General features: G+C 39.8%; 1 protein-coding gene across 2 annotated transcripts in view; it reads right to left on the bottom strand.

Annotated features, from left to right (window-relative positions):
- Nup35 (nucleoporin 35) overlaps positions 1 to 21574 on the bottom strand; it is a 33132-nt gene extending 11558 nt beyond the window's left edge. Inside the window, exons 1-4 of one of the 2 annotated variants that reach the window (XM_070019567.1) lie at positions 21466 to 21574; positions 13036 to 13206; positions 10675 to 10802; positions 9144 to 9201 (exon numbers count right to left, since the gene is read on the bottom strand). In XM_070019567.1, the coding sequence (XP_069875668.1) occupies positions 9144 to 9201; positions 10675 to 10802; positions 13036 to 13195 (346 nt within the window). In that variant the 5' untranslated portion in view covers positions 13196 to 13206; positions 21466 to 21574. Of the gene's footprint in view, positions 1 to 9143; positions 9202 to 10674; positions 10803 to 13035; positions 13207 to 18476; positions 18581 to 21465 lie in introns of those variants that run through there. The other variant, XM_070019563.1, reaches the window with a different exon arrangement.
- Between the last annotated feature and the right edge of the window lie 230 nt (positions 21575 to 21804).

Genomic DNA, 21804 nt, shown 5'->3' on the forward strand with positions numbered 1-21804 from the left:
ACACCTGTAATCCTAGCTCAGGAGGCTGAGATCTAAGGATAACACTTCAAAGCCACCCCGGGCAGGAAAGTCTGTGAGACTATTATCTCCAATAAACTACTAGAAAACCAGAAGTGGCACTGTGGCTCAAGAGGTAGAGCGCTCACCTTGACCTGAAGAGCACAGGGACAGCGCTCAAACCCAGAGTTCAAGCTCCATGACCGACCAAAAAAAAAGTCCTATGCAATATTTTCTAAGTGTCCAACATAAAATGTCAAACTCTTCATGTATTTTTTGTTTTTGTTGGTGGCTCTTTGGTTTTCACCCAGTTATACTACATAGCTACTGGCCTCTCAATCCTCCTGCTTATGCTCTAGAGTGAAGGAATTAGAGGCACATATCTTCATGCCTGGCTATATATTTACTAGTTTTATCCAACTAAAGCTGCACTTATGAGAACCAGAGACTTTTTCATTTTTATAGTAGCAATAGTTTGCTCATTCAAGTAATAATTTTTAGCACTTAATGCACATCAGACATCATTCTTGGTATTAAGGATATATAGTAACACATGTTATTAAAAGATTAAAACAGGGGCTGGGAAGGTGGCTCAGTGGTAGAGCGCTTGCCTTGCATGCCCCAGCACCACATAAGCAAAAAGAAAAAAAGCCGGAAGTGGCACTGTGGCTCAAGTGGTAGGGCGCTAGCCTTGAGCTGAAGAGCTGAGGGACAGCGCCCAGGCCCAGAGTTCAGGGCCCACGACCAGACCCAAAAAAAAGATAAAAAAAAAACAGGTTGGGAATATAGCTTAGTGGTAAAATGCTTATCTAGCATGCACAAAGCCCTGAATAGATTCCTCAATACCACAAAAACAGAAAACTTAAGAAGTGGCACTATGGCTCAAGTGGTAGAGTGCTAGCCTTGCATAAAAGAAGTTCATGGCACTATGGCTCAAGTGGTACAGTGCTAGCCTTGCATAAAAGAAGTTCATGGATAGTACCCAGGCTCGCCCCAGGGGACGGACACACACACACACACACACACACACACACACACACACACACACACACACACACACACACACACACACACACACACACACACACACACACACACACACACACACACACACACACACACACACACACACACACACACACACGCTTACCTCTCATTAACCACCAAGAAGAGCTGGGGCTGAAATGGTAAGACTGCTTCAGAAAAGTGTTTAGGGACAGGACTGAGGTCACAGTTTAAAGTCAGCAGGAACAAGAAAGTCCATGAGACTCTTACCTCTAACTACCAAAAAGCCAGTAGTGGAGCTATAGCTCCACTAGTCCTATCCTTGGGCAAAAATGCTCAAAGATAGTGTCCAAGCTGAGTTCAAGCTGCAGGAATGACACACAGAGACACACAGACATACACACATACACATACACACACACACAATCCCGAGTTTGTACTTTAAAAAAAAAAAAACAAAAATGGTTTTAAATGAATCATTCCACTTTGATAAATTTTTTTTAATAATCTGTTTATTAGCTGGGCACCATGGCTCATGCCTATAATCCTAGCTACTCAGGAGGCTGAAATCTCAGAATCATAGCTCAAAGCCAGCCAGGCAGAAAAGTCCCCTTGAGACTCTTTATCTCCAATTAACTACTCAAAAGACTGGAAATGGTTCTGTGGCTCAAAGTGGTAGAGTGCTAACCTTGAGCAAAAGAGCTCAGAGACAGCACCAGATCCTGAGTTCAAGACCCATATAGGACTAAAAAAAAAAAAATGTTATCAACTAATTTATCAACTTTTTTGGAAACAATGGGAAACACATACTTATATAAAAGATCCCTTAAATAAATTTAGTTCTTACTATAAACACATGCCTTTAATAAACCAAAGATAGTAAAAGGTACTTTATCATAAAATTGAAGCCAATTCATTTTGTATGACCTGAATTACATTACGAAGATACAACTTAGTTATGCCACATCATGTAATAACCTTCCAGCAAGAAATTAAATGAGGGCTCAAATTGAGACAACCATTATGACCTTTAAAAATAAGACAAATCAAAATTAAGTTTCAAATGAATAAGCAATCTAATTTTTGCCTTGTCAACTAATCTTAAAAATATAATTACTTGTACATAATCTAAAAGTATTTACATAAGTTTAGCATAATTGCCCCCCACCTGGTTAATGTTCAAATTGCTCCACTGATTTCACTTCCTCTAAATCAGACTTCTGGTACCCACATGCTATGCTTTACTAGATGTAAATAAAAATGTGTCTATCAAACCACATCAGATTAGACTGTAATTTTTGTCTTCCTTGTTAAATCACTATTCAAACATTCTTCACAAAATCCGATTAAAAGTGAAGGGCAAAAGACCTTCTTACCCTTTATGAAAATGTCTTTAATTAGAAAGCAGACTCAATTATTTCAAACTAATCTCAATGAAAACAAAAAAGATTAAAAATTGTAGTAAATTTTAAACAGGCAAATGGCAATTTTGAAAAAAGAAATCCTGTCTTATGTTAGAACAGATTCTTACCATGAAACACAGTATCATAGCCTAAAGAATTTGTTCTCAATCCATTGTAAGATCTGACCTCCATCAAATTCCTGGTAACTAACGTCTAAACTCTAAGGATTTTTCCAGCAATAGGACTACTTGTGTTATTTATAGTCAACTCCTGAGACTGAGTCTGATACATTTATGCTAACAAAGCAGAAATGAGTCACTCCAAAAAAGGTTTGGTCTGAAAGGGCTGGTGCTTTGAGCAACACAGTATCATCCCAAAGGGCTGGGAAGGTAGCTCAGTAGTAGAATGCTTGCCTTGCATGCATGAGGCCCTGGGTTCGATTGCTCAGCACCACATAAGCAGAAAAAGTCAGAAGTGGTGCTGTGGCTCAAGTAGTAGAATGCTAGCTAGCATTGAGCTGAAAAGCTGAAGGACAGCACCCAGGCCCCAGAGTTCAGGTGCCACAATGAACAACAAAAGAAAAAAAGATCATCCCCCCAAAAAAAACAGTTTTTCTCCATCAGTTCTCCCCTAGCCCTCAACCAGCCAACGGTGAATGCCATCCACCTACAAAAAGGATTTCAAGTAGTATTTTATTAATACTTCAATTAATAAACATTCTTTCACCAATAATGACAAAAAGGGGGGATTTTAAAATAAATATAAACTACAAAAGAACAAACAGTAACTGACCACTATTCACCCACTGTTAAGACACAATAGGGAAAACAAAATGCTGCATTTCTAAATGCAATCAGAGAATAACAAAAAAGCCATATAAATTAAAATACAAAAGAGAAAAATTACCAAGGAAATCTCAAAAAATAAAACATAAACGACTTACAAGATAAAAAACAAAACCACATATCTCCGAAGTGATTCAGCACACAAACAAAAGGAACTCCAAAAAGAGAGTAAGGAGAAAGCCAAGAAAAGTATTAATATCGAATAACCCAGGAAAATTTCCCAGAACTGAACAATGAATCTAACTTGAAATGTTTTCATCAGTTCCCCAGGGTCTGGGCCCTGTCCCTAAGATCTTCAGCTCAAGGCGAGTGCGCTACCACTTGAGCCACAGTGCCACTTCTGGTTTTCTGGTGGTTTACTGAACATAAAAGTCTCACAGAGTTTTCTACACAGGCTGGCTTTGCACTGTAGTTTCAGATCTCAGCCTCCTCAGTAGCTAAATTACAGGTGTTAAGCCACCGGCAACCGGCTCCAATCTTCTTTAACAGAGACAATATAAACCATAATGACAACTATTTCTGATATTCTTTAATTCAAAGTTATTTTATGATAGGGCCAAGGTTTTCTAAGATCAGAAACAAAAATCTAAAAATGATCTTAATAGCAGGTATGTAAGAAAAACAAGCAAACCTTATTGAACACAAGAAATTTATGCATCATGCTAATCTCTCACTCATACTCCACGACACAAATTTTTAAGTGGTCAATCTCAGAAGAATAAAATTTTCAAATTACACAAGAAAGTAACACTTAACACTAAATATAGAAACTAAAATACTTGTAACTGAAGTCTAGGATTTCCTGCTCAATTTTCTCAAGTCAACTCCTTTATTCTGTACCTTCTTTATTACTGACCATGTGTAAGTCCTCACACCTGTCACAACTATTTAAAATTGCTCTTTTTCATTTATGTCCTGTTAAATTTTCTACACATAAATTCCTTAAACTCAAAGAAGAGGCAGCAGTGGCTCCCAGTGGCCAATTTATGACAGTCATATTTTTTTCTACCATAGTTCTCATGCTCATAAACCATTACTTCAATTTTTAAAACCTCAGAGAAGTTATAGTTTAACAGAAAGATATTAAACTTTAATTATGTGCTCTTCCACTTGACAAGAAACTGTTTTTTCTGTCAACTGAGACAAAGTATACCACTTAAAAATTTTGTCTACTATGATTTGAATATAGTAAGTTCCTTCTGACAATCGCATTAGAGTTAATACCCGTTAGGAGAGCAGAAACAAACTATATAGTATATAGAAGCTGAACTGTTGGCGCTATTAAAACTTGATAATATGAAGGCCCTATAACTTAATACTGGTGACTTTGTAAGAGGAGAGACCAGAAGACAAACACATAAACCCTTTCATCATGTGATGCCCAGTAGTATCTCAGGACTGTTAGCAAAAAGGGTATGTGGCCCTGCAACACTGGACTAGTGAGCCAAAATAAATCTTTTTCTTCACAGCTTACCAATATTGTACTGTTAGCAACAGAAAATGGAGACCGTGCAAGACACCAGTGGCTCACACCTGTAATCCTAGCTACTAAAGAGGATAAAATCTGAGGATTGCAGTTCAAAAGCAGCCTGGGCAGGAAAGTCCATGAAACTCCAATAAACCACCAGAAGTGGCACTGTGGCTCAAGTGGTAGAGTGCTCACCTTGAGCTGAAGAGCTGAGGGACAGCACCCAGGCCCAGAGTTCAAGCCCCACGAATGACCGAAAAAAGAAAAACGGAGAACATTTTTGCATCTTGAACATCCCTGGGACCTTAAAACTAAATAATCAGTATGTGTGTGTAACATTGCTATTACCTGTTATAAAAGTTTGGTCAAGTTATGGTTGTTAAGGCTAGAACCAATTCTACTAGGACCCTCAATTATGTAGTTGAGAAGGCATATTATCATTTGACCATGAGTCCCTCAGAACCAATGGGAGACTAGCTCCAGAATACCCAAGAATACCAAAATGCCTAAGTCCCTTATATAAAATAGTACAGCATTTACAATTAGTCTCTACATACCCTCTGATATCCCTCTCAAATCACATCTGTATTTCATGCAATATAACAAATGCTATGTAAATACTTATACTGTATTTTCAACTTGTGGTTGGGTGAACACAGATATACAGGGCCACCTCCATATAATAAACAAGACTTCTAGAGAAGGGCCTGGGTTGGGAGGGATGAGGGAGAATGATGAAAGAAGTGACATGGACCAAGATGCATTGTATTTAGACTGATTTGTTGAATGGTAACTCTTCTGAACTACCACTGAAAGATAATAAAAATATTTAATTTAAACTTTAAAAAGGGAGAGAGAGAGAGAGAGAGCTAGTCAGTCAGTGGCTCAGGCCCTAGTTATTGGGGAGGCTGAGAGCTAAGGATTGAGGTTTGAAGTAAACCCCAGCCGGAGGCTGTGAATCTCATCTCCAATTAAGCACCAAAAAGCCAAAAGTGGCACTGGAACTATGGCTCAAATGACAAGAGTACTAGCATTGAGCAAAAAAAGCTCAGGGACACCATTCAAGACCTGAGTTCAATCCTCAGGAACACACACACACAGACACACAGACACACACACGCACACACGCACACACACACACACACACACGCACACACGCACACACACACACACACACACACACACTAAAGATCTCTCCAATATTCTGTCGCTGGGTAGGACTGACCATTAGTTCAGTTAAACACTAATTTAGGTATTTCTTTGAAAGAATTTTGTAGATGGAATTAAAATTACTAATCAGCTGATCTTAAAATGAAGAATTATCTGGACCAGGGATGTAGCAGGTCTAAGACCCAAAGTTTGATCCTCAACACCACAAAAAAAAAAAAAAAAAAAAAATTGTCCTCGATTATATCATTTTACCCAAGAAAATCACTAAGCCCTAACAACAAAAAGCAAAAAAGTCAAGTCAAAGAAATATGAAATATGGGGCTGGTGGTTTAGCCCAGCGGAAGGGCACCCGCCTGGCATGTGCAAGGCCCTGGGTTCGGTCCTCAGCCCTGGAAAAAAAAAGAAAAAGAAAAGAAATATGAAATATTAAAAAAAAGACATGATCTGCCATTGCTGCCACTGAGGATGAAGCCATGGAATGAGAAAAGCCTCTAAAACCTAAGGACAACCTGAAGTGCTACTACCACATGGAACTGAATTCCACCAACTTCCATCTGGATTCATCTCTATAGACTCCAAAAATAAGCACAAAACAATGCTGATACCTCAGCTCCAAGAGAAAAAAAAAAATAACCTCCAACAATGTCTTACCCGCAAAAATTGTGAGATAAATAAATTTCTATTATAAGCTACAAGAGCCACTAGGTTCATGGTATTTTGTTTTCTCAGCAAAAAAAAAGGTCTACATAATTTAGTGCAAAACAGGTATTTTTATTAACAGGAAAGAGATTGAGAGAGCAAGAAACAACCAGACAGAGATTAGATTATATTGCCTTTAACAAACTGTCAGTGCAAATCTAGCCCTCCAGGATATTGCCAGTAAGGGCTCAAAAGTCATGTTGAAGAAAGCTGGAATGGATCTGGAATGTTAAAGATCCAACATTCTCACAAGCTCTGTATTTTAACTAGAATGTTTAGGATATTTTATTTTGTGCAACTGTTCATTTGGTTTATTGTAAATCCACTTTCTTGCTGTTACATTCCATCTATTATGTTGTTTTGCTGTCTTCTTCTTTGCCTTCTTTTTTGTCTACTACCATCTCCAAACACATTTGCCTCCTTTCACCCCAATCACTCACCAGCAAACTATTGTCAGTAACATCCTCATTCAACTTGTTTTTCAACTTTTCTAGGCAATTATCAGGTATTACAATGACCTACAGATAAAATAATCTGTGCCCACTACCCCTCTCATTTTATTTCCTACTGCTTTGGTTTGGACTCAGGGCCTTTTGCACTTGCTAGGCAATGCTTTAACCACTTGAGCCACTCAGCCAGCCTCTTAGGCATCCTTAAGAGAGATGTGACCACAAAAGAACTGTTAAGAGAGACTCTAAGTTGTTGGCTTTGAAGACAAAAGAGACTATGGGCCAAGAAATGTGAGTAGCCTCTAAAAATAGAAAAGCGAAAAACAGATAAATTAATACAGCCCTTCCAATGCCCTAATTTGGCCCAATCAGACCTATTTTAAACCTTCTGATTTCTAAATCTTTACAGTTTAGTAATATGTTTATATTGCTTAAGCCATTATAAGTTTTCAGAAACATTAAGGCACAAAAGAAAATTTAATATACCTAATTTAACCCTCCCACTCAAGAAGCTAAAGTAAGAGGATCACAAATTTGAGGACTCAATTACACATCAAGATCCTGGCTTAAATTTTTTTTAATTATGGGGTTCGGAATGTGGCTTAGTAGTAGAGTGCTTTCCTAACATATAGGAAGCCCTGAGTTTGATTCCTCAGTACCACATAAACAGAAAAAAACCAAAGTGGCGCCGTAGCTCACATGGTAGAATGCTAGCCTTGAGCAAAAGAAGTTCACGGACAGTGCTTGGGCTCTGAGTTCAAGCACCAGGACTGGCAAAAAAAATTAATTATATATACCTATATACATATATAAATATAAACATACACATATTCTGCTTTAATTTTTCCCTCCAGAATATATTACCTTCTAACCTAATTTACTTACATTGTTGAAAAAATGGAAATCCTATAAACTAATTTAAACTCTATAAAGTCAGTAGTTTCATATTTTGTTCACTATTTCCTAGGTAGGTACTCAAACATTTGCTAAGATTAACGTGGTCATAAGCATATCAACATATAAAGAGTTGTGTGCTAACACACATATATAACCTCAGCATTCAGGAGGCAAAGGCAGCAGTATCAAGAATTTGAAACCAAAGCCAGGTGTCAGTGGCTCAAACCTGTAATCCTAGCTACTCAGGAGGCTAAGATCTGAGGATCATGGTTCAAAGCCAGCCCAGGCAGGACAGTCCCTGAGACACTTATATCTCCAATAAACCACCAGGAAACCAGAAGTAGCACTGTGGCTCAAGTGGTAGAGCGCTAGCCTTGAGTTGAAGAGCTGAGGGACAGCGACCAGGCCTAGAATTCAAGCCCCTTGACTGACCCAAAAAAAAAAAAAAAAAAGAATTTGAGACAAGCCAAGCACGGTGGTTCATGCCGGTGGTTCATGCCGCTTATCCTAGTTACTGAGGAGGCTGAGCTCTGAGGATTATGGTTCAAAGTCAGCCTGGGCAGAAAATTCCATGAGACTCATCTCCAACCAATCACGGAAAAGCCAGAAATGGAATTGTGACTCAAGTGGTAGAGTGCCAGTCTTGAGTGAACAAGCGAAAGACAGTACCCAAACCCTAAGTTCAAATCCCAGGACTGTGGTTGTTATTTAGAAAATAAAATTCTTGGGCAGCCTGAGCTACATAGCTCACTATCTTGTTTCAACAACAACAACAAAAAAAGAAATGTGTGCTACAGATGATTATAGTGATAAAAAAGATGAATGTTAAAAGAAAAACTAGATATAGTGGCTGCTTCAATGTCATTTATATTATACCTATGCATTAATCATTCTCAACACTCATTCATTATTCAGTATGAGTATTTGTTTCATGTCATTTGCAACAGCTCTTCTGATCTTAGTTTTTAATAACCCAGGAGACACTTCAACTATTAATAATTTTTAAAACACTATTAATATTTTCAATAGGGTACCATATCATAGCTATAAATTCACAAAATAATCACCATATGTATAAAGTATTTCCTAAAGGAAATTATTGACATTTGAGAAAAGTCTTCATTTCTAAGTACATAAGTAGTTAGCAACAAAAGTCTTAATTATCTTTGATCAGGAGAGAATAGACTTTGGTGTTAAAGGCGTTGTTTACCTGTTCCAGGAGTAGTTGTAACTCCAACAAGAGGACTCTGCATTACTGAAATGTTTGTCTACATTAAAACAGAACAAAGCATTAGGGTAAAACTACAAAGTTCTAACCACTGATAAAGACAGTAATTATCAAAACAATTTTTCAATCAATAACTAAATATCCAAAATTCATGAGAGAGAATTAGTACTATAGTTGTCTATAATCAAATCACAGTACCATGGGTAGGCTTCTTTTTTTACTTTTTTGTTGTTTATGTTTATTTAGCAGTCATTATTAACCAGACATACGCTAGACCATTCATAACATAGTTGTTTAAAATAAGAAAATGTACACTGGGTAAAAAGTATTCTGCAGGAAATAATTAACCCAGTTGCTATCTAGTTCTCAATGTACAATAATTAAAACAATGAAGATAATGATCCTTCAAATCACCAAATTCACATACAAAAAAAAAAGTAACAATTTTAATCAGATATAAACTATAAAATACAAATTAAAATCATCCTGGACAATGAAAAACTACATAACCCTAAACTACCAGCAAAAAGTTATAAAGCTGGGGGCTGGGAAGGTGGCTCAGTGGTAGAGCGCTTGCCTTGCAAGCATGAGGCCCTGGGTTCGATTCCTCAGCACCACATAAGCAAAAAGAAAAAAGCCAGAAGTGGCGCTGTGGCTCAAGTGGTAGAGTGCTAGCCTTGAGCTGAAGAGCTGAGGGACAGCGCCCAGGCCCAGAGTTCAGGCCCCACGACTAAACCCCCCCCAAAAAAAAAAAGTTATAAAGCTGAAAATGTACCATTACTAGTCCTATAAACATGAAAAAAAATCAAAAGTAATTTTAAATCATCCTATAAACCAAAAACAACAACAACAACAACAACACTATCCAACCAAAAACTGACAAGAGTTGGGTGCCAATAGCTCACAGCTGTAATCCTCACTACTCAGGTGGCTGAGATCTGAGGAATGCAGTTCAATGCCAGCCCAGGCAGAAATGTCCATAAGACTTTTATCTCCAATTAACCAGGAAAAAAAGCTAGAAAGTGGAAGAGGGTATGGCTCACGTAGGAGCACTAGCCTTGAGCACAATAGCCAAGTGAGAGTACAGGATGGGACTTCTAGCCTAGTACTGGCACTGGGAGAGGGAAGGAATGTGCAGAATCACCTTCATGAGAAAAAAAATCTACTTTCTTTTATCTTTTCTGAGACTGAGTCCTATTATGTGGGCATGTTGGCCTTGAACTCTCCCTTAGCCTTATGAGTACTATGATTACAAGGCATGTGCCATGAAGGATAACTTACAGTTCTATTATATTTCTAAGTATATTTCATAATAAACACAATTTAAGTAGAGTCTATGATAAATTGTATTTAATACTTATTTTGTGCAACAAAGCTGTTCTGTAACAGACTTTAGGAAACAATTTAGCTAACTCCTGACCCCTACTGTGTAGCCACTTAGAAATATAAATCAATTAACCATAAATCATAGGACATGAATATTAATCATGGACCATGAAGATATGAACATTACCTGTCTTCTTGAATTTAAAGGTGTTGATCCAAGTCCTGGGCTAGAAATTTCATCATATATACTTCTAACAGGTGGAGCTCCACTTTTATCTTTATGAGCTGGTACAACTGGTTGTGGTGGTGATCCACCTACAAAATACCAAAAAAAAAAAAAAAAACCACAATCCAGTGATAGAACAATCTTTTTATCTTCTATTTTTTTTAACTTGTGTTTTTGAAATATTGACAAAACAGAGAATAGCCCTCATCCCCTAGGGTTATTCAAACTTTAATACTGTAATATGCCTGAAAGATAACATTAGAATCTTGTTGAAATTCATATTATGATTCAAAAGGTATGGGGTGGAGGCTAAAATTACAAAGTGCTAAAAAGCTTCCACGTAATGCCACTGTTGCTGAGTCATAGATTGTAGTTTGAAGAAAAGGTTTCTGAGTTAAGTAGTAAATAAAAATTACAACTTTTAAAACTCAGATTTGCTGGGCACCAATGGCTTGTACCTGTAATCCTAACTGTTCAAGAGGCTGAGATCTGAGGATTTCAGTTCAAAGTCAGCCAAAGCAAGAAATGTCCTTGAGACTCTTATCTCCAATTAACCACAAAATTCTCAAAGGGAATCTGTGACTCAAGTGGTAATGCGCTAGCCTAAATCAAAAGAGCTCAGAGACAGTCCCTGTCTCCCCCAGATCACCTACGTGGCACGCATATTCTCTTTCTCTTTCACACGCACACTCACACTCACACACACACACACACACACACACACACACACACACACACATAACTTTGTAACTTTTGCTTTCTTTACTAAGTGCTTAACACTTCAGTGGAAAAAAATGTAATTTGTGGCTACTTAGGAGGGTGAGATCTAAGGATCCTGATTCAAAGCCAATGTAGGCAAAAATGTCCATGGAACTTATATCCAACTAATCACCAAAAAGCCAGAAGTACAAGTTGTGGCTCAAATGGCAAAGAGCTAGCTAGCCTTGAACAAAAATGTTGAGGGTTGGTGCCCAGGCCCTAGCACTGGAACAACAACAAAAATAATTTCAGAAGCAGAAACATGCCCACTTAAAAGAGGTTGAGGTGGGAAGATAATGAACCTATGGGTTAAAGTGTGAAGAACAAAGAAAGACACTATCTCAAAATAAAAAAAAGAAAATATGAGTTCGTTTCTCATCTGAAAGTACAACTTCAGGATGTGAAGGTGTGCCTCAAAGGGTAGTGTAGTGGCCTAGGCTTGAGCATAGAAGCTTAAGGACAATGCCCAAGCTAGGAGGAATGCAAGTCCCAGAAACACCCTCGCCTGAAAAATACTTCATTCCATGTATTCCTGAATTATCTCTAAGTGTGGAATTTGTCTGTCAAAATTAAGCAGATTTCATTTATATTTCTCAGAGTAGCATATTTAGGTAGGAATAAAGATGCATAGAATAATCAACTTTTGTGACGTAACAATGCTTTTGTAAGTCAGAGAGCCAACAAAGTTGCATAATGAAGCAGCCCAGCCTTCTTTAAGATGATGAGAGACTGGAGTACAGCATAAGCTAATTAGAGCAAAGGCTATAGAATAAAATGGATATAGGCTTCTATGTCCACTTCAACTGAAATGAACATAGCCAACTGCTTAATACATTTAACCTCATATTTCTCTTTTGGAAAGTAGATACTACCCTTTGAAAAGTAGAGATACTATTTACACCTACCCTTTAAAATTGGTATTTTTCATGAGATAATCTATAAAATAACATAAAGCCTGTCTCACAAACAATATATGGAAGCCACAATAAAATAATACCTCTGATATTTTAACATCTGTCCTGAATATAATGCTTTAAAATGAATTAATTTCAAATATAATATGACAAAAGCCTGTCTCATCAATGCTAATAAAAAAGGTAATAAACCACTTTATACCAAGTAGTATTTTAAAAAGCAACTAAAGAAAGAAGAAGCCAGGCACCAGTAGCTCACGCCTATAATCCTAGCTACTCAGGAGGGTAAAATTCAAAGCCAGTCTGGGCAAGCAAGTCTATGACTTGAGACTCTAATCTCAATTAGCCACCAGAAAACCGGAAATGGCACTGTGGCTCAAGTGGTAGAGGGCCCGCCTTAAGCTGAAGAGCTAAGGGACAGCGCCCAGGCCCAGAGTTCAAGCCCCAGGGCCAACCAAAAAAAAAAAAAGAGTATTAGGTTCACAGAATTCTTCCATTTCAACAGCTCTTACTACACATAAGTAAAACATGAAAGTTACTTCTTAAAGTGTAATTTTGCTAAAAAAAAATCAAAAAAAGCCCTACAATAAATATGGGCTACACATGCATTGATACACTGTAATAAAACTACTCTAAGCAATTCACTTACCTGCAAGTAAAGGTGATCTCATTTCCATAACTCCAACTGAAGGTCCACTTATTGTTCGAGGTTGTGGAGTCACTGGAGCGGGCAAATCCCCCATTAAAAATCCAGGTAAGAACTGGGCATTAACTCCTGGCTTTGGAGATGTAGGTGAACCCAGCATCATTGGTTCAGATCCTAAATCAATGAAACCATAAAGTTAAATCTATCATAAAGATATAGCAATCTAGCATAAGTTTGAGAATTTAACCAAAATTCTTATTTTAAAAAAAAGTTACAATTAAAAACCCAATATTAGGGCTGGGAAGGTGGCTCAGTGGAAGAGCACTTGCCTTGCATGCATGAGGCCCTGGGTTCGATTCCTCAGCACCACATAAGCAAAAAGAAAAAAGCCAGAAGTGGCGCTGTGGCTCAAGTGGTAGAGCGCTAGCCTTGAGCTGAGGGACAGCGCCCAGGCCCAGAGTTCAGGCCCCACAACTGGACCCCCCCCCCAAAAAAAAACCAATATTATTCCTAGAAACACAAAAGTAAACATCTATTCACAATATTAGTCTTCAACAGTTGTTTTTGTTTACATTGCACTGGCTTAGGAAAAATCAACACTTGCTTCTCTGTGAATGTGCCTATCAATACTGGAGCTTGAAATCAGAGCCTCACTTGGCTTTTTCCACTCAAGTCTGGCGCTCTACCACTTTTGCCATACCTCTATTGCATACCTCATTTTTTGGCGGTTAATTGGAAATAACCATTGTTTTAAACTCTGATCCTCAGCTTCCTTAGGATAAGAGGCATGAGCCACCAGTGCCTAGTAACTGATTTTAAAAATAATAAGAATAATTAGCCAGTTATAGGGGTGGGTGCCCGTAATCCCAGCACTCAGGAGACTAAGACAAGAAAACTGAAATTTAAGGTCTCTCGTATTCCTAGCTACTCAGGAAGTGTAGTACACTGAAGACCAGACCCTGGCTCAGACTACTCAGGAGGCTGAGACCTGAAAGAAGTCTGTACAATGTCAGCCCAGGCAGTAAAGTCTAACAGACTCTCTTCAATTAACCAGGAAAAAGCTAGACAATAAGTCTGGTTCAAGTTGTATGCAAGGGTACTGTGTTCAAGCCTCAGAACAAAATCCAGCAAAAACTATAGCAAAAAGATACAGTACAGTTGGGGGTTTAGCTCAGAGAAAGAGCACTTGTCTAACAAGTATAAGGCCCTAAGTTCAGATGTCAACTCTGGGGGAAAAAAAGATATAGTTAAAAAGAGTTGCAAATTTTATCTCTTTAATTATTAATTATTTACTTATAATCATTATATATAATTATATCAATATTATATTAATATACATGTTATAGTAACAGATATACAAATTATATAAAATGTCGATATTAATATAACACAATTATATAATTAATATTAATATACTATTATATACCTATTAAAATAAATATATAATTAATAACTATTACCTATTACATAATTATTAGGTTGCTAGATTAATTATGAAATTTCCTAATATCAAATAATGACTAATAACTCAAATTAATCTTCACAACTTACGTAAGTTATTAGTCCTATGGGAAACTAATTTATTCTAGCTATTCAGAATAAACAAGCACAGTAAAATAGATCCAAAACAGTCAGATATGTGGATTCAAGTTCTCTAAGCAAAATGAACAGGGCTGGGAATGTGGCTTAATGATAAGAGTGCCTGCCTAGCATGCATGAAACCCTGGGTTCGATGCTACAGTACCACATGAACAGAAAAAGCTGTGGCTCAAGTAGTAGAGTGCTAGTCTTGAGCTAAAGAAGCTCAAGGGCATTGCCCAGGCCCTGAGTTCAAGACCCAGGAATGGCCAAAAAAAAAAAAAAAAAATGAACAGAAGGGTAGCCATAAACTCATAGCTTTTACAGTATTAGAATTACAACAAGGTGTGACTGTAAATTTGAAACCTCAATTTTTCCACTATATGACAAACCTGAGTTTGATTCATAGCACACTTGTAATCCTACCTACTCAGGAGGTTGAGATCTGAGGATCATGGTTTGAAAGCCAACCCAGGCAGAAAACTCCAAGAGACTCTTACCTCCAATTAACCACCAGAAAACCAGAAGTAGTGCTATGGCTCCAAGTGGTAAAGCACCAGCCTTAAGCGCAAAAGCTCAAAGACAGTGCCCAGGTCTTAAGTTCAAGCCCCACAATGGACAATTAAGGGGAAAAAAAAAGGCCAAGTGTTCAGAATGTTATTTAAATGACTTTTATTAACTATTTCTTTACTTCTAAATAGCCTAAAAAATTTCTTAGGGCTGGGAAGGTGGCTCAGTGGTAGAATGCTTGCCTTGCATGCATGAGGCCCTGGGTTCGATTCCTCAGCACCACATAAGCAAAAAAGAAAAAAGCCGGAAGTGGCGCTGTGGCTCAAGTGGTAGAGTGCTAGTCTTGAGCTGAAGAGCTGAGGGACAGCGCCCAGGCCCAGAGTTCAGGCCCCACGACCGGACCCAAAAACAAAAATTTTCTTTCTTAGAATTCCAGGAAATAGAAACATTTTTTGGTGGTGGTGATGGTGCTGCTTTTTTTTTTTTGGGGGGGGGGTCCAGTCGTGGGGCCTGAACTCTGGACCTGGGTGCTGTCCCTCAGCACTTCAACTCAAGGCTAGCACTCTACCGCTTGAGCCACAGCGCCACTTCCTGCTTTTTTTTTTCCATTTTGTTTTGTGGTGCTGAAGAATCGAACCCAGGGCCTCAGGCAAGGCAAGTGCTCTACCACTAAGCCACCTTCCCAGCCCGATGCTGCTTATTTTTGTTTGAGGTTGCTTGCCGGGGGAGGGGGGGTCTTTTTAGGGGTAAAGAAGGAATGGCAGAAACAAAGAAAAGTGTGAACAAATGCAGTTATGGTATTCAGTATACACTATGTGGAAAATGAACTATGCAACTTGTAGGCAGGAATGGGAGGTGGGAAACTGGAGGAAAGCAAACAGGTAACACTGCCCAAAAAGAACTGTACTCTATCTCATTTATGAAATGATAACCCCTCTGTACCATACCTTAATAACAGTAAAATTATAGTTAAAAGGGCACCGGTGGCTCACGCCTATAATCCTAGCTACTCAGGAGGCTGAGATCTAAGGATCGTGGTTCAAAGCCAGCCCGGGCAGGAAACTCTGTGAGACTCAAATCTCCAATAAACCACCAGAAAACAGTGGCTCAAGTGGCAGAGCACTAGCCTTGAGCTGAAGAGCTGGGGGACAGCATTCAGGCCGAGTTCAAACCCCATGATGGAAAAGGAAGAAAAGAAAGAAAGAGTGAAAGAAAGAAAGAAGGAAGGAAGGAAGGAAGGAAGGAGAGGGGGGAGGGAGAGAGAGAGGGGGGAGGGAGAGAGAGAGGGAGGGAAGGAGGGAGGGAGGTAGGGAGGGAGGGAGGGAGGGAGAAAACCGATTCTTTAAAAAAAAGGTTAATACTAAAACAGGATGTAACACATGATAGTTACATTGTAATTGTTTCACAAGTGTTAGTTATTATGTTACCTGGTACTACAACATTAAACACTAAAATGAAACTAAAAGCCTAAATAAAATATTTTGAACAAACATTAGGAAATCATAGCAATAAAATATCAAGTTGTTGGTAACAATCCAAACTACCTTCACTCACTCTTCTCAAGAGGAAAATAAAATGGCAAGTTTAAGAAAGTGTTGCTCTTTTTAAGAATGAATAAGGCACAACAGTTTCAGAATGTCATTATTCCTTGGGGTTAAATTTTACTTAAGATAACTTAACCAAGGGACCCTGTTTGTCTTAAACTTCGTTTGGGCTCTTGAATAATTAAGCATTGTAATTTATCTTAGCAAAACTTGCTGATATAAACGTTTAACTTAATATCTCAGAAAGTTCGGGGGAAAAAAATGTAGGTACCAGAGTTCATCTGCAACGTGGACTAGAACAACATCAGGAGTGGCATTATTCACATTTGTAACCCCAACAATATGCACTCTTCAGTATCTGTTTGGAACAGAGAAAACTAGAACTAAAAATGAAGTTTCTTGGTCTCTAAGCTAAAAGAAATATAACCAGATCAACATATGTACACAAGTTTTCATTGGCATTATGGAAATTATTGTTTTTTTATAATGTTAAAACAATTCCTGTTATTTTATCCTCAAAAAAAAGTTTGCAACACAAAACACAGCAAGCATTATACTCCCTTCAAATCAAAACTAAAGAAACTTGGCTTGGTGGTAGAGTGCTTGCCTAGCATGCATGAAGCCCTGGGTTCGATTCCTTAGTACCACATAAACAGGAAAAGCCGGAAGCGGTGCTGTCGCTTGAGTGGTAGAGTGCTAGTGTTGAACACTGAGAGGTTCAGGAACAGTGTGCAGGTCGGGCCCTGAGTTCAAGAGGAAGGAAGGGAAGGAGGAATGGCGGAGGGAAGAAAATTCTCAATACACATTGTACTTTCTTGTCCAAACTCAGAAAATTATAGTTTAATACTAATGTAAGCTGTGATAATAAATGTTTCGTTTTGCTTTTTCTCCTAAGTTTCAGCGGTTCCCACAAGTTAAAAAAAAACCGCCAGAGCAAGAGGATCAATTATTAACTTGGTTTTGTTTTATTTTTCTTCAAAGTTCCCAAAGAAATAACTGGAATGAATTTGTGTGTGTGTGCGTTTATATCTATCTGTACTGGGGTGGAGCTTAAACTCAAGAGCCTGGGCACTGTCCCAGGTAGTAGTACTCCACCACTTGAGTCACAGCTCCACCTCAGGCTTTTGGGTGGTTAACTGGAGATGAGTCTCACAGCTTTTTCTTGCCCGGCCTGGCTTCGAACCCCGATCCTCAGATCTCAGACTCCTGAATAGCTAAGCTTCCAGGCGTGAGACTCCAGTGCACAGCAGGTATGGAAAACAAAACAACAACAAAAAAGAAATCCACATGGAGGATAATCAAGAGGGTAAGACCTCCAGCGAGGCCTCTTCCCCGACACCGTTCGAAATCCTAACTTCCTGCACAGGCCGGTCCTCTCGATGGGTCCCAGCACCCGGCGGATGACACCGGGACCGAGGCACAGGGCCATTACCGAGCCGGGGTGGAGTGGGGGGCGGCGGGCCCCGCCCACCCGTCCACGTGGGTCAGGTCCACTCTCCGCACACTCGCCCGCGCGCTCGCCCGGGCTCCGGTCCCCGCGGCAGGTCCCGCAGCGAGGGGAGACGCGGCCACCCCGGAGGGCGCGGGGCCGGCGGAGCCCGCGCGGCCCGCACCCCGCGGCCGCTCCCCCGCCCCGGCCCGACCGGGGCACGCGGACCACGCCGGGGCCGGCGCCCGAGAGGAACCGGGACGGAGCACGACGCTCCCCGCCAACGGCCACTGCCTGGCGGCGGCACCCTTCCACCCCAGCCGCTCGCAGCCGGCAGCGTGGTGACAGCGCCGGCGCGGGACGGCAGGCGGCGGGCCACTCACCTAGCGCGGGCGCCTGGGGCTCCACGGCAAACGATGCCATCTGGACCGCGGCAACTACCGTGAAACCCAGGACCTTCCAATTTTTCAAAAATGGCGGAAACACCCCCGCCCGCGGGTGGGGGCGCGCTACGTGCGCTGCTGCGTCACTTCCGGACGTGCGTGGTAGGCACCCTGAGGGCGGCGGGACTCCTGGCGTCGAGCGGGCGGTTCTATCCCCTCTCTGCCTGGGAGTCCGGGAGGGAGAGTAGTCCGGCTTCGCAGGCAGGCCGAGCGCTGAGCCGGTGTGGAATCGGCCTCCGGGCATGTCTTGGGCACGCTGTCAAGCCTCCCAATGTGGTGGTGCTTTCATTTCATGAAGGCAAATCCTGCACTTTCCATAATCGACCTGACTTTCCCTTTGTCATGGGTCAGCTATGTCCTAGGCCAAATTTTGTCCTGAACACAGGACCCTTCCTTGTCAAGACATAATTTTCATCTGTATTCTAGTTCTTTAAAGAAAAAAGTTAGTGTTCTCTGGGCACACTCACGTTAAAGTGTAAGTCTCAAGGGGAGTGCACATTAATACACACACAACAGTATACCTTCATAAGAGAAGTCAGGGCACCCCTGTGCTCTCCTAGCCTTGCTGGCCACGTTCCTCCTCCTCTCACTTTGCTGCTTTTCCTTAAGGCTGGTCATGTATTGGTCACACACAATCTGTAATGTGTGAAAAACTACACTTTTTAATTTTACTTTTTACAAACTTTATAAAATGCTGCATATTCCATATTCTGAGATGCTCCGTAGTCCCAACATGAAGTTCATGTTTCAAAAATAGCCAATTGTCCTATTTCCTCTGAGGCCTTCAGAAATCCTAAATCTAGAATGACTTTTGTCACTGAGATAATTCAATAGCAATTCCGGAATTATATAATAGGTTCTCAGAATTCATCATTTAAAACCATTTCAACTGACTTTTTAAAAATTTCATTGGGTATGTCCAATTCTGTTACCCAAAAAGTTGTGTTCAAGGCTTACTCTTGTATCTACAAATGTGAGTTTACTTGGAAATAGTGACCTTGTAGATACAATAAAATTCAAATGTCATACTAGATTACCACCAATTTGGTAAGGCAAAATAACACAACTTTTTATCTTTATGTACTTTAAAGGTCAGAAAAACGAAGTGAGTTTTATGGAATTAATAATCTACATGCCACTAACACTAGTGTCTTCTAGAGACATTAGAGGGGAAAATCTACCCTTGCCTTTTCTAGCTTCTAGAGGTTAATTGTAAACAAGAACATAAACCACAAGACTTAGGGGCATAAGCCACATCAGCCCTATTTCAGTACCCAGTTGTAGTAATTAAAATAATAATCCAGGCCAGGCACGGTGGCTCAATCTGGTAATCTCAGCTACCTGGAGTCAGAAATCCAGTTGAAGGCCAGCCAATGGTAGTAGGGGGATTTAGCTAAACTAAATCCCATCTCAACCAATAAGCCAGGCTTTGTTTATTGAGCAGCTATGTTCTCAGCTATGCAGGAGATATAGTAGGATAATTATTATCTGATTAGCCTGGCACTGGTGGCTCACGCCTGTAATCCTAGCTACTCAGGATCTCGGTTCAAAGTCAGCCCGGGCAGGAGAGACCGTGAGACTATCTCCAATAAACCACCAGAAAACCAGAAGTGGCGCTGTAGCTCAAGTGGTAGAGCGCTCGCCTTGAGCTGAAGAGCTGAGGGACAGCGCCCAGGCCCAGAGTTCAAGCCCCAAGACTGACCAAAAAAAAAAAAAAATTATGATCTGATTAATGTGCAGGCAAAAACACAATTCCCTACCTAAGTGACTTAAAAACACAAACATCTGTGTATATAGTATCAGTTCATTAAGGATAGGTAAATTTTGGGGAGGAGGGATAAAGAGGTCTCTAAATAAAAGGTAAAATTGGAAAACATTTCCACTAAACTGAGAGAACAGAAAGTGGTTCTTTCCCTTCAAAACCAAGTTATAACCAGGTACCCAATGGCTCATGCTTATAATCCTAGCTACTCAGAAGGCTGAGATCTGAGGATCAAGGTTCAAAACCAGCCCAGGGAAGGAAAGTCTGGGATTTTAAGATGAAAAATCCTTTAAAAGCATAGTGCTTCTCTGGTTGAAGGAAAAAAAAAAAAAAAACAACTTAGGAACAGGGCTGGGAATGTGACTTAGTGGAGAGTGCTTGCCTACCTTGCATGAAGCCCTGGGTTCAATTCTTCAGCACCACATAACAGAAAAAGGCAAAAGCAGCACTGTGTCTCAAGTGGTTAAAATGCTAGCCTTGAGCAAAAGAAGCCTGGGACTGAGCCCAGGCCCTGAGGTCAAGCCCCAGGACTGGCAAAAAAAAAAAAAAAAAAAAAAAACAAAGAAAAAAAAACCCATAGGAACAGGATAAGCCCCATCAAGGCACGGTTCTGTTGACTAATCTGTCCTCTAACAAGACAAGAAAGCTTAGATGGATAACCTCAAATTTTATTCTAGGCATACATATTTCAAATTTCTTCTAAACTCTAGCAAATTATGAAAAATCAGAAATATATAATCTCAAAATTTGAATAACTTTGATACATTCACAACCAATCCTGTGTATGTCATATATAGTGAATATTCATTGACTTATTTGTAAATGTCTTCTAATGTGCAGTATTTATAAATATAAAATCAAATTGTTGCCCTTAAAATCTTTCTCAATCTGTTCTTTTTTTGGGGGGGGGTCCAGTCGTGGGGCCTGAACTCTGGGCCTGGGCGCTGTCCCTCAGCTCTTCAGTTCAAGGCTAGCGCTCTACCACTTGAGCCACAGCGCCACTTCCAGCTTTTTTCTTTTTGCTTATGTGGTGCTGAGGAATCGAACCCAGGGCCTCAGGCATGCAAGACAAGGGCTCTATCACTGAGCCACCTTCCCAGCCCTTTCTCAATCTGTTCTATAAAACAATAATTTTAAAATATCAAAATGAAGGAAGAAGATATTCACCTTTAGTGAGATTTTAGAAAATGATGGAGTCAGTCATCTTCAGAAAGATGAAGGAAAGGGAATCTTTTATCATCCATGTTGTCTTCATCTCTCCATTTGGTAGCTAGTATTTAGAATGGGCTGTTATTCACTTCGATTGTGACATCATACTGAAACCCCTAGAGATAACTGACTTCTCTGACTTCTCAGTGCCAAAGCACAATGATCTCTAAAATGCCTTCATAATGTTTGAGATGGAAGGATCATCCTGAGAAAATACAAGCCCCATTACTTGTTATTTGTATTATCTGATCTCTATAAATGACTGGACCAATGTCTTCTTTTTTTTTTTTCCTTTCT

The sequence above is a fragment of the Dipodomys merriami genome, unplaced genomic scaffold, assembly GCF_024711535.1.
Source record: "Dipodomys merriami isolate MVZ:Mamm:240054 unplaced genomic scaffold, mDipMer1.0.p SCAF_1, whole genome shotgun sequence".
Taxonomy (NCBI): domain Eukaryota; kingdom Metazoa; phylum Chordata; class Mammalia; order Rodentia; family Heteromyidae; genus Dipodomys; species Dipodomys merriami.